This window comes from Dipodomys merriami, unplaced genomic scaffold (assembly GCF_024711535.1).
Source record: "Dipodomys merriami isolate MVZ:Mamm:240054 unplaced genomic scaffold, mDipMer1.0.p SCAF_34, whole genome shotgun sequence".
Classification (NCBI taxonomy): Eukaryota; Metazoa; Chordata; class Mammalia; order Rodentia; family Heteromyidae; genus Dipodomys; species Dipodomys merriami.
The window spans coordinates 9,940,502-9,954,309 of record NW_027204937.1 but is presented as its reverse complement, the minus strand read 5'-3'; the positions used below and the strand labels follow the sequence as shown (position 1 = coordinate 9,954,309).

General features: G+C 32.9%; 1 protein-coding gene across 3 annotated transcripts in view; it reads right to left on the bottom strand.

Annotated features, from left to right (window-relative positions):
• Bend5 (BEN domain containing 5) overlaps positions 1–13,808 on the bottom strand; it is an 845,928-nt gene that overhangs the window by 681,418 nt on the left and 150,702 nt on the right. For all 3 annotated transcript variants that reach the window (XM_069987272.1, XM_069987274.1, XM_069987271.1), the window contains exon 3: positions 5,567–5,691. In XM_069987272.1, the coding sequence (XP_069843373.1) occupies positions 5,567–5,691 (125 nt within the window). The remainder of the gene's footprint in view (positions 1–5,566; positions 5,692–13,808) is intronic.

The following is a 13,808-nucleotide window of genomic DNA, read 5'->3' as shown; positions in this document are numbered from 1 at the left end:
ATCTTGTAACACTGCTCAGTTTTGTAATAGTTCTTATTTTAAAGTAAATGCTTTTAAAGATTCACTGTCCATTATTTAAGCACTATATAATCCTTGCTCTTGATTCTTCATACAGAATACTTGTTAGATTTTTTTTTCATGTTTGTTCTAGTGCTATGGGTTTTAGCTTGGATAATCACTAAAATTTAGATGTTGTTTTCTGCTTCAACTGGAATGACATTTTGAGGAGTAGCATAAACAGAAATGATGAGAACAAGCTCTAGAGCTTAAGCATAACATATTTCAATAAAAATTGAAAATAATAAACTTAGAAGTATATATGTGAAAAGGTTAGTAATTGCTTCTAAGTGGCAGGATTATGGTTTTGAGAATTTTTGTTATTTTTCCTCTATATTTCAAATATTTCATTGATGAGAATTTTTACAAGAATTACCTGGATATAATTTTGGCTATACTACTACTATTACAGGGGGTAGAAAGGTGGCTCAGTGATAGAGTGCTTGCCTTGCATGCATAAGGCCCTGGGTTTGATTCCTAAGTACCACATAAGCAGAAAAAGCCAGAAGTGGCACTGTGGCTCAATGGTAGAATGCCAGCCTTGAGATGAAGAGCTCAGGCACAGTGCCCAGGCCCAGAGTTCAGGCCCCATGACTGACAAAACAACAACAACAAAAACCAACTTACAAATACAGTAATAACAATATTCAACATTTATTGAATATTTCTTACATGTCAAGGATTTGATTTAGAATTTTAAGTATATTGTCATATTAATTCTTTTTGTTAAATAAGTTTTTATTGTGAAAATACTGTACAGAGGAGGGGTTACAGTTACATAAGCAAGGTAATGAGTACATTTCTTATCAAGCATTGTTGCCTCCTCCTTTGCTTTACCTGAAGGGATGTCACATTAATTTTTATACCAATCCTATTAATCACTACTATTAGCCTCATGGAAGATAGATAGATAGATAGATAGATAGATAGATAGATAGATAGATAGATAGATAGATAGATAGATAGATAGATAGATAGATAGATAGATAGATAGATACATAGATAGATAGATAGATAGATAGATAGATAGATAGATAGATAGATAGATAGATAGATAGATAGATAGATAGATAGATAGATAGATAGAATTAGTAGATAAATAAATAAGTAACTTTCTTAAAACAATAGAGATTATAAGTACCAAAGTTAGGTCTAGAACATAGTTTCATTTAACACAGAATCCACCATATTTTGCTTTCTGATGATAATGATAATTAGCAATAGTAGATTTTGAAAAGGAGGAGGAGAAAAAGAATAAGAAGGACAAAAATAAGAAGGAGAAGTAGGAATGGGTAACAACAGTTATAAAGTCAAATTTAAACACATATAAAAGTATGTATGTTTTGTTACAATACAAAAAGTATGTATGGTTTGTTACAATAGTGCTTATAGAAATACAAAAATAATGATTTTTTAAGAAATAGTGTCTTGCTCTATTGCCCAGGCTGGTGCATACCTCCTAAACTCAACCAATCTCCCATCCTCCCAAGTCACTGGGGCTATAAGTTCATGCCATCATGTCTTCCACAAGAAATAACATTCTTCTTTTCATAACTCAGAGGACAATCTGTTGGCATGCCCATATAAAACAAGATTGATGAATTGAAGAAAAAAGTCAAAAATAATAAATGGGTCTCTTTAGTGTCTCTTGTTATTGCTAGAATGCAATTAATCTCTTTGTGACTAGAGAACTGAGACATTGCATCATAACCCATTTATCTATAAAGTTTCACAGTGAGGAAAAAGAAACAAATTACTCTGGACTTGTGAACATCTGAGTTCATAAAATAGTTCAAAGCAAGAAAGTCAAGAAAAGGAATCTCATTCACTGCTGAAAAGAAAATGGCATAAACACTTCAACAATAATTTTGAAATATGCAGAAAAGTTTTCTAAAATGTGTATATATTTTGCACAACAGTAACATCAGGAGCATTTTTCCAAATGAGGCAAGATCAAATCTGAGTAACATTTTCTATATAAAGATGTTCATTTCAGTGTTACTTATAACATATACAATAGAAAACAATCTTTATACCAAGACCAAGGGAATGACCTTATTATAAGTAGTTATTAGATAACTATGTTTATCAATTTTGTAGTGATAAAAAAATTATCTGTGATAATGCTTATGTTCTTAGAAGCAAGTATGTGTATATATTTAGTTATGCTTCAAACGAATAAGCTTATAAAATACCAAAAGTTAATGGCATCAACTTTTATCTAGCAGGATAGTATTTTTCTATGTGTGTCATATTTCTCTGATTCTAGCAATTATATGTATTTTTCAAAATTACTGCATTAATTATTAACTATTTTTGTAATTAGGAAAAGGAAATATAAATTCAGGGGGATAAAAGGAATATAATAGAGCAAATATACAATTTAGTCAAAGAATACCGTTTTATTTCCTTATTGGATAAAATTTTATCATGAGTATTTAAATGGAAAGATTTACTTCCACATCACACAAGTGTTCTATTTCTCAGTAATACAGTTTCATGTAAGAATACTTAACATAAATTTTTTCAGAGAGAAAATTACTTTTTCACATAGGTATTAGTATTAGGACATTTAGTTTTCATCAGTTCCTGCAAATGTACTATCTAGCAACTGCTTTGAGAAGGTTAATATATCAATCCTGATATAACCATGTTCCAAACTTTTATCTCTTTCTTAAAAAAATCAGGAAAAATAACTTCAAAGCTAGACCTGTATATACAGTATATCTGGTCCTTCAATTTTTAACACTGATTTAATGTAGTCAGCCTGTGATAACTAATAATTTTTGTCTGGTAGTACCAAGACATAAATAAGGTTCTTGACTAGATTGCATTCATGCAGCTCTCATTTTAGCGGAAATTGGAAAGAGATAGAAAAGATTATAAGAGGAGACATTATAAAAACGGACCTCACAAGTCAAACTTAATAGTAAGCCATTCCATTTCATGTAGACAACCATGAAAACAAATATCCTGTGAGCAAGGGATATATGTTGTATCTTTTCAGTAGATCTTTATGCTTTCTTTAGACAGATTTCCATAACTGTGTAATATGATTATAGTGATGAGGCAGTGGCCTGCCAAAAGAAGCTGATAAAGCATCAGGCTTCGGAAACCAGATAAACATTACTAATTGCAACACAGGTAGAATAGTACTGGAAATGTAGACAGCATCCAGAGACAGATAAAATATTAGTTCCAACAACTTTAAGATAAACATTCATAAAACATACCCAATTTTTTATTGGAATAATACCTTGGAACACAGTCATATTACTTGTTTACTTAATGGATAGACAAGATGGCCATAGAGACATAATTTTCACACATAATGGTAAAGTTCCAATATCTGGCCTCTGGTATTTTAAATAGAAAGGATATTTCTTTAAGCAAACTAGAAAAAGCAAATGAGAACTTTGAATGCATGAGGAACTTGTCCAAGTCTCTCCCAGGCAGTGCAACTAGAGGAACACATTTTTCCTAATGTTCTAACCTCATCTTTAACTCTTCTTATAAGTAAAACCTTTAGAAAGCCTAAAGGGATTTAAAATCTAGGCCAGGAATTAATTTGACACAAAATTAAAGAAATAGTTTAATTTCAAAACTTGTGCTAAATTTCTATTTAACAAAGACTGTCATGAAGATTAGAAGATACTGTTGTTAAAAGTAATCAGCCTCATGTCCTAGGAGTTAGTGGATTGAGGTGGAGGAGGAGTAGGAAAGCTGAAGGATATACATATAATATGCAGAAATGTAAAAGTAATCCTTTTTATGAATTTATAAGTCATGTAAGATTATATTACTTTTTAAGAAAATGTTGCCCTTCATTCATTTGACTTGCCTGTACTTCAGAATCATTTGTTTTACAAAGGCCTGTGTATGTGACAACCACAAATTGATAGCATTAGATGGGGATACTTACAAAAGAATGAGAGAGTGTATGTTTACCTCATGACAGCAAGAGATCTTGGGAGGGCTGCATATTTGAAATGCCAAGAGTACAAATAGCTAAAGCTTTCTGCTGCAAATTATAATCTAGACTCGGTAACAAACACAAAAAAGACAATTAGAGGATTGTTGGTGCTTCTGTTGGACAAGAGAACAATCTTAGGGGGCAGATAAATTGCTACAATGTGGGTTTTCCTAAGTAATATCTAAAAAGTAAAAGGAGTATAGCTTTGTTATTGCAAAAAATAGAAGGAACTTTGTCATGAAAGAATAGGTAAATCCCACAAGCAAAGCTAGAAACTAAAGTTATCCATGAGGGGTTTCTGTATGTGGTTTAACTCTTTTGTTTCTACCTTTGCCTTAAAATTCTAGCAATAGTCAAGGATCTCTTGCATTTGATTTCTTCCAGTTATCCCCTAAACTTCAATAACTACAATATACTCTCCAATCCTATGTCATGGGTATTTAGAGAATGAAAACAATTAAGAATTGTGAAATGATTCTACTTCTCTTTTGCTGAAAGCAGCATGCTAGGAACAAAACTGTATCAGTGAAGACTAAGAGTCCCTAAATTCCCGATATTAATAATGCCTGACACATCATTCAAGTTAAGCTGAGAAGAATGGAGAGAAGCAATCAATTACAAGGAAAAGCAAGCAGGAAAGTTTGACTCAAGAGTGAAATAAAACAAATTCCTCAATGTCTCCTAAATATACTGGACAGAATATGATATACTTGATGGAAGATGTTGGGTTATAAGGGCTATACTTTCATCTACTTTAAAAGAATTCTAAAACCACGATGTGAACAAAGCTTATGCAGTCTTCCCTGACCACTTGTCTCAAAAGTAACAGAACGGTACCTGATTTCAGAGAATTAGACTTTATCAATATTTTTTTAAAATCTTGTGTTTTATCTCCCTATCTTCATTAGTATACTCTCATGAAAAAAATTGGAAGTGGTTGTAAAAACACTATTAGAAAATGGAGCTAAAGAAATCAAGGTTAAAATCAGACTAATAATAATTCAAAAAAATTGGAAGTTAATACACAGAAGCAGTAACAAAAACAGTATTCCAGAATTCATGAAAGAGGGCTATAAAATAGCCTCTGATTTTTCCAAGCAGACCAAATAAAGAAAAAGCACAAGAGCTATAGCATCCACATTGTCTTTAAAACAACCTGTTGCACAAGAGAGGAAAACTTTTTCTGAAACTACAGCATGTGTCCAATGTCTCTCACAATTCTTTATAAAGAAGAGATAATAGAGAACAGTACCCATATAACCATAAGAGCAAGTCATTTCCAATGTTTTCTTCATAGTGTCCCTCAATCAATAATGGTTCAATCAATAAAGTATACTTTATATAAATGTATTATTTAATAACAATTAGCAAAATAAGCATAACACCCATTTTACTGTATCTCGTGAAACAAACTCTGTCACTGCTATAGATTAAATAAATATATTCTACTATAGTCATTATTTTGCCATTACTAAAAGAGTAAAAGGAATTTCTTCTTACCAAAACCACACTGATGGTTCTCACTATATTACTTACCTGTGATTCTTTCACATTTTCCACAGTAAAGTTGAACCAGACTCGAAAGCGTGGGTTACAGGTATCAGGCCTAATAAATAGATCATATTCAAATTCAGAGACCTGGTCCACCCGGCCAAGGTTACCTGGTGACAAAAATTAAGAGAACTATGTTTCAATAGAAGTTTATACAGGTCAGTTGTATATATATTTGACTCTTGTCAGTTCTGATATTCACATTCTCCATCATTCAATACTAGTCAATATTTATAGTCTGTAATGGCCAAAAACTCTGTCCAGATGCAGCCCATAGCAGTGAAGGTTTTAAATTAGTCTACCTCAGCCTAAACTTTATGATAGACTCTTTGTGGAATAAGTCTATTTAACATATGGAACACTACATTAAGCCTGTAGTAAGTCCCCTAAGAAACATGAAAAAAATCATAAATTTAGTTTGTAATTAGAAAAATGAGGAGAATAACTCCATATGTATTTTATATTAAGGTCAATGTTACATAAACTGTGCCCAACATATTGTGCTTTGTTGAACCCTTACAAAGAATCTAAATGGTTTACACCATGTTTATTCTATACCAAATTTGTATTAAACATGATTAACAATATTAAATCATGTATTAAACATGATTAACAATATGTAACAAAATGTTTTAAACAAAATTGAAGTATTAGATACATATGAATAATAAATTTACAACTAATCATCAACTTCTCCATCACCAGTATTAACTGCAAGATTTTTAACATGTATACACATAAGTGACAACTCTATTTGTCTGTCCTTTACAATACTTTAATAACCAGTGACTTATTCAAAATATTAAAAACAAGATGGAATTTTTTTAAAGCCTAGAATCAAGAAAATTGTCAAAAAAGGTAACAGCTAAAGAAGAATCAATATGATGACAAACAGTATCAAAGCAAATTATCGAAAAGTTGGCCCTGTATTGCTTCTAAAGAACATAGCAAACTATTACAGGAAAGACTAGGAGAAACACTAGGGATTCTAGGCACTGGGTAGAAACTTTCTAAGTAAAGATCCAGAATCACAACAAATCAAAGAAAGATTTGATAAATAGGATTGCAACAAACTTAAAAGTTTCTATATAACAAAGGACATAGCTAACAACCTAAATAGAAAGGCCACAGAATGAGAGAAGTGTTTTACCAGCTGTACATCAGCAAGGGCCTAATATCTAAAATATACTTAGAGATCAAAAAATTAAACCCTCAACAAATAAACCCTCAAAAAAGCAATAATCCAATTATTTGATGGACTAGAGACATAACCTTTTACTTTTTCTCAGAAAAGGAAGTAAAAATGGCCAATAGACACATGAAGAAATGTTCATCTCTAGCCATAAAGAAAATACAAATCAAAACACTGAGATTCCACTTCACCCCAATTAGAATGGCAAGAAAAAAAAAAAAACTAACAGTAACAAATGCTTGGTGTGGATGTGGCCAAAAGGGAAATCTATCATATTATTGGTGGAGTGTAATGTTGAATGTTTCAGTGATTGACCTGAAATCCAGGATTCTGATCCCATGAATAGTTTTCTGTATCTTATAGAACAACTGATGCTCAGAAAAACACTTGACATGCCAATAGATCTAGCTAAATAAGTGATTTAAAACTTCATTACATATATGTTTCCAAAGTAGTTGTTCAACTACTCTGGGAAGCAATAGGGAGAGTTCTCAAAAAACTAATCACAGTGTCATTCTTTCAGATGGATGTCGGGTCTTCATCTGTCCCATAAAAGACAGACCTGGTCCAAGGAAAGGTTAGTGTGCTGCTCGCCCATTCCCCAGCCTCCCTTAACCTGGGAGACAATCAGACACAGCGGGAGTCAAGTCAAGTAGGAACTCGTTTATTAACACACAGCAAGCACTTTTTAAAGCAAAAGAGACATGAGGAGGAAAAAGAATCAACCAATCACTCTAAAGGTCACACCCTATCATGCACCTAAGCTTCCAGGAGCTGTTTACACACTGAACATAAACAAATCGGGCTCTGCCCACTCAACTCCCCCTCAGCACCATCTTTGCTGTCCATGTACCCCACAGATGGAGGCATAGAATTCATCTAGATAGATAGACAGACAGATAGATAGATAGATAGATAGATAGATAGATAGATAGATAGATAGATAGATAGATAGATAGATCACATTTTCTTGATCCATTCATCTACTGAGGGGCATCTGGGTTGGTTCCATATCTTAGCTATGGTAAATAATGTTAGAAAATCGAAAGACTTAGAAAAATTATATTAAGTGAAGCAAGCCAGGCCCAAAGAAACATAGGTCCCATGGTTTTCCTTATTTGCAATAATTATGTCTAGGACAAGCATATAAGACCATATAAGATGATGCTAAGTGAAATAAATCCCAAGATAAGGACACAAGTGGTTTTATCTTTCTTGCTATTGTTTTTAATGTACTTATAATGTACCATGTGATTTTTTTGTTTCTTTTGTATGTTCTTCCCCCATGGTATAACCCCTGTTTTCACTGTATTTCATTCTGGTGCCCTGAATCTTGTATATACTTTTTCTAATTTGGGGGTGGGGGGGCGGAAGGGAAATAAAATGCTGAAATAAGGATATAGGATGACCCATAGTAACAATGAGATGTACAAGACACTATGTTGAAAGTAAATTTTACAACTTTGGATGGGGGAGGAGGGAGGAATTGAGGAGGTGGGGAGGGAAGGGATAGTAGGGGAAAACAAGGGAGGAGGTAAAAATGCTCCAAAGAAAATGTACTCATTACTTTACTCATGCAACTGTACCCTTCTGTACACTATTTTTACAATAAAAAAACTAAACACAGAAATACCCTACTACCCTATGATCCAGCAATTCCACTCTTGGGCATTATCCATTTGAGTACAAAAAAGGCTACACTAAAGCTAATAGTACAACCATGTTCACTACAGCATTATTTACTATAGCCAAGATATGGAATCATCCCAGAAGCTCCTCAAAGGACAAATGGATCAAGAATATGGTATAAATATACAATGGGCTTCTATTCAACCAACTGAAAAACGATAGCTGCACCATTCTTAAAGAAATTGAAAGTCTTGGAAAAATTATATTAAGTGAAGTAAGCCAGACTCAGAGAAACACAGGTTGCAGGGTTTACCTCATTAGTGGGAACTAGAATGTGCCTATAAATATATAAATAAACACACTAGGTGGTATATAAGTAATTACAAGTGAATTAACTACAGTATAATAGAAGACTCTATGGAGAGCTGAAATGGTATAATTCTGTAGAAAGACTTAAGTCAAAGCCCAACAAAATAAGTACCAGAAAATGGGTTCTTGCAAGAGAGGAGGTGGGTGGGGATCAAGAGAAGGGGGTAGTAGAATGAAAGTATGAAGGAGGTAGAATGTATGAATGTAGAAATGTAGAATGTAGAAAGTATGAAGGCAGGTAAGAATTCCTTGTATAGACCACAGATTTGAAAAAATAATGAAAAGGGTATTTCAAATGAGGGATAAAGCTGTTGAAGTGATGACACAGATCAAGAAGCATTGTACACATTAATAGCTTTGTTAAATGGCCACAAAATTCAGTATGTAATCTAAAAGTTAACAAAAGTGAGGGAAGGGGTGGTTTGGGAAGATGGGTGAGAATCTTGAAAGGTGTGACATTGATTAAGACCCATTGATTTCATAACCTGCTTTGTTGAATGACAACTCCTTTGTTCAACTACTTAAAGATAATAAACATATTTTAGAAAAAAACCAGTAATATCTTGTTTTAAAATAAGCTCTAGTACATTTGCATCAAAAAGAACCCTGGGCTTTACACTTCAAACATATTTAATGAAGTTTTAAATCACTTATTTTGCTAGACCTTTTGGCATGTCAAGTGTTTTTCTGAGTATTGGTTGTTCTACAAGAGACAGAAAACTATTCATGAAATCAGAAACTTGGATTTCAGTTCAAGTGACTTATTGTGGAACAATAAGTTATTTCCCCTTCTGAGTCTCATCTGGAAAATCAGAATATGGAAGAACATAACCTCTAAGGTTCTTTCAGCAGGAACCTTCTTTGGCTTCTAGGGTGGATCAGGCAGTGATCCAAGACCATAAGATAATCCTCCAAAGCTATACCAATTAATTTAGAGTAACATTCATCTGTTCTCATTGGTCTGAAAAGCCAGATTTACTTGTCTTTCCAGAACCAGAACAGTTACCTCCAGTTAAATACATATATTGAAAAATTTTACATTGATGTGTAAGAACAAACATGAACTAATTAAGACCAAAGACTTTCATCTTCATTTTTTTACTTCAATTGTATTCAGAATCCTTAAGGATATTCCTCAATTAGTTGGTTCTTTCAACTACTATTCAAAAATGTTTACTAAGCCATCTGTTGTAGAAGGCAGTGTATTTATTACACAGGGACACTAAACACAGAGTTAGAAAATTTAGGTTAGTCTTAAGATTTATCACTTACTAAGTGATAGCCTTGGAATGGAAAAGTCACTTAAATTCTTTCACACTCTGTTTTCTCAATTAAAAAGATTATATTAATTGAAATATGAACTTCTGTCTTGTATTAAATAAGATTAATATTAATTTAACTTAAGCATAGTTAATAGAACATTAATTTTTATAGCAATTTTTATTGTGATTAAGTGATTACATAAATTTCACAGTATTGTGAGATACTAATACTTAGTTAAAGTCACAAACACATTCTAACCTTCATGGTAAAAATGGTCTTTATCATGGTCTGTAAAGTTTATAAGTTCTATGAGCTTTAAAAATACATTAATTTCATAGAAAACATGTTCTGAGTATTTCCCTATGCCACATACTGTCCTAAATGACAACTCCATTCCGAAAATACTGTTACTATCTACTATACCTATTTTAACAAAATAAAATCAAGGTACAGATAAATAAAATAGCACACCAAAATGTCTTCTCTGAGGTATAGGCAGTATTAGAAGGGGTACAGATGAATGGAGAGGGTGAAGAAGACAAATATACCCAAAATAATTCATGTACATGAATAAAAATGGGACACACAAACTTGATGACATTGGATTGGAAAGGAGTCAAGGGAGAGGGTAACATATAAATGGACATGTTAAAATGAAAACACCTTGCATAAAAAGCAATGAGGAAAGAGACATTACATGTGCAATCTGAAGTAATCAGAATTAGAGCACTGACTACTGAATTATACAGCCCAGTTGAAAAATAACTATTTCTATTGTTGAAAGGATCTATGCGGGGCTGGGAAGGTGGCTCAGTGGTAGAGCGCTTGCCTTGCATGCATGAGGCCCTGGGTTCGATTCCTCAGCACCACATAAGCAAAAAGAAAAAAGCCAGAAGTGGCACTGTGGCTTAAGTGGTAGAGTACTAGCCTTGAGCTGAAGAGCTGAGGGACAGCACTCAGGCCCAGAGTTCAGGCCCCATGACCGGACCCAAAAAAAAAAAAAAAAAAAGATCTATGCATGACAAAGGACATAGCTAGCAAGATCAATAGAAAGCCCACAGATTGGGAGAACTTAACTAGCCATACTACAGACAAGGGCCTCATATCTAAAATATACTTAGGCTGGACTCCGGTGTAATCCTAGCTACTCAGGAGGCTGAGCTCTTAGGACCGAGGTTCAAAGCCAGCCCAGGCAGGAAAGTCTGTGAGACTCTTATTTCCAATAAACCACTAGAAAACCAGAAATGGCGCTGTGGCTCAAGTGGTAGAGTGTTCACCTTGAGCTGAAGAGCTGAGAGACAGCGCTCAGGCCCAGAGTTCAAGCCCTATGACTGACAAATAAATAAATATAAATAAATAAATAGATAGATAGATAAATAAATAAAATATACTTAGAACTCAAAAAATTAAATCCCCCTACAACAAATCCTCAAAGAAACCACTGCCCGATTAACAAATGGGATAAAGACTTAAAGAGAGACTTCTCTGAAGAGGAAATAAGACTGGCCAATAGACATATGAAGAAATGCTCAACTTCTCTAGTCATAAAAAAATGCAAATCAAAACAACATTGAGATTTCACCTCACACCAGTTACAATGGCTATAATCAAGAAATCTAATAACAATAGACGCTGGAGAGGATGTGGCAAGAAGAGGACTCTGGTGCATTGTGCATTGTTGGTAGGAGTGTAAACTTATTCAACCACTTTGGAAAGAAGTATAGAAGTTCCTCAAAAGACTCCACATAGAGCTCCTCTAGGACCCAGCAATCCCACATTTGGGCATTTACCCAAATGATCACAAAAAAGGCCACACTAAAGCTACCAGCACAACTATATTTTTCTCAGCATTATTCACCATAGCTAAGATATGGAACGAACCCAGATGACCCTCAGTAGATGAATGGATCAAGAAATTTATATATATATATATATATATATATATATATATATATATATATATATATATATATACATATATATATATATATATAATTTCAGTTCCCATCACATCTAGTAATAATTTATCAGGCACATCCAGGAATGTGTAATCTTAACACAATTTAACCATTTATGTTATTAAATCTTCACCATGACCCAATGATGAGTACTTTGAAACCTGAAATATTTGGTGTTCACATAAGCCCATGTTTTAAAGCACCAGAAAAAGACCTAAAAATAAAGATATCTAACTCCACTGTGTTGCTCTTGGAATATACCAAATTTTAGCATCATATTATATGGAAATTTTTAAGTAAGTATCAGTTTATGACTGGAAACAGCTACATGTGCTGCAGGCACCAGTCAACAATACTAACCATTAGTAACAGTCTATGTTTATATTCACAAATAAATAGTTGGTTGCATATTTTTAAACGATATGAATGTTAAAAAAATAATTCTTCTGGTACTTGTTTTTTTCATCCTTGTTGATATATGTAACTGCATAGACTATATGCGGTTCATTTTAATTTCACATATTTATGTTTATAAATGTGATACTATGCATCTATTTCTTACTGATGTTTCTAATGATATTTTTTATTTTACCAAGGATGTACTGTGTGAAAATGAATATTGTAAATGTATCATTGTAAACATGCCAAAGATTGCTCTGGGTTGACATCTTTCAATCAGGATATAAAAAAAAAACTGCTAGAGTTACATGAATAGTTCAAGTATACCACACAAAATATCAAGTTCTAGATTTTGAAATAATTCTATCTGCTCAATATATGCTCTAATATTCCTGGAACCCTGTTTGTGATCCAGGTATCTTGTTGTGTCCTTCTCATTTCTCTTTTCATAGTTGCCTTTTTATTACCAATAGTAGGTGAAACTCAGGCCACCAAAAAAAAGTGAAAGTGAAATACCAGTGTTTGACCATTCTCCTTTATTGAAAGCACTATAAAACCACAGTAACCCTTCGTTTTACTTCCCCAGCTTTTTCTGTGAAGGAGGAAGAGTATAAATGAGCATTTGGGCCTGTATGCTCTAAATTAAGATAAATGGCATATGGTTAAATTTCTTTTGACAATTTTGGTTTAATTCCTTGGTTATCCAATCTCAATTATTGTCCAAGAATGTGTTATTCTTTTTTATAATCAGTGAGAATATATATCCTGATGATCTAAGCATTAATATAAAAAAGCAGTTTTATTTATGGTCACATTTTAAAGAAACAGAAAAAGATCTTAAAATAAAACGTCTTTTACTGAACATTTCAATAAGAATTTCCATGGTATTCTTTTAAGTAGGTAATTATTCTTTCTTTATAAAAATCTATCACAGTTTAAATCATATTTGAACAAATACCTTTATCCACCATACAGTACTATATATAGTACTTAATCTCCCAATGGAAAGACATATTCATCATGATAATTTTTATTTTTGTAATGAAGTAAACTGAGTCTTGGAAAATATACATAACTTTTAAGAATGTGATTCTATTTTACTCTTAAATCTTCATCACACAGTCTCTCTCATTTACTTGAATTTCTTTTTGCAAGCATGTATGTGCACATAAGTTTTAAGAAAGAACATATCAGTCTTAAGGGAAGTTTCCAAAAAGCAAAGCCAAGCAATCTTTAAGAAGAAAAAACTTTCAGCACCAATAATTATTTTTGGCAGGTGACATATAGCAATATTTCATCTATCTATCTATCCACCCACCTAATGATGCTAACTTTGAATATTCACATTTTACAGGTATTTTCCAGAAAAATAAGATATTTATTTTTATTCTTTATTTTGGCTATTGTTCCTTCCTGA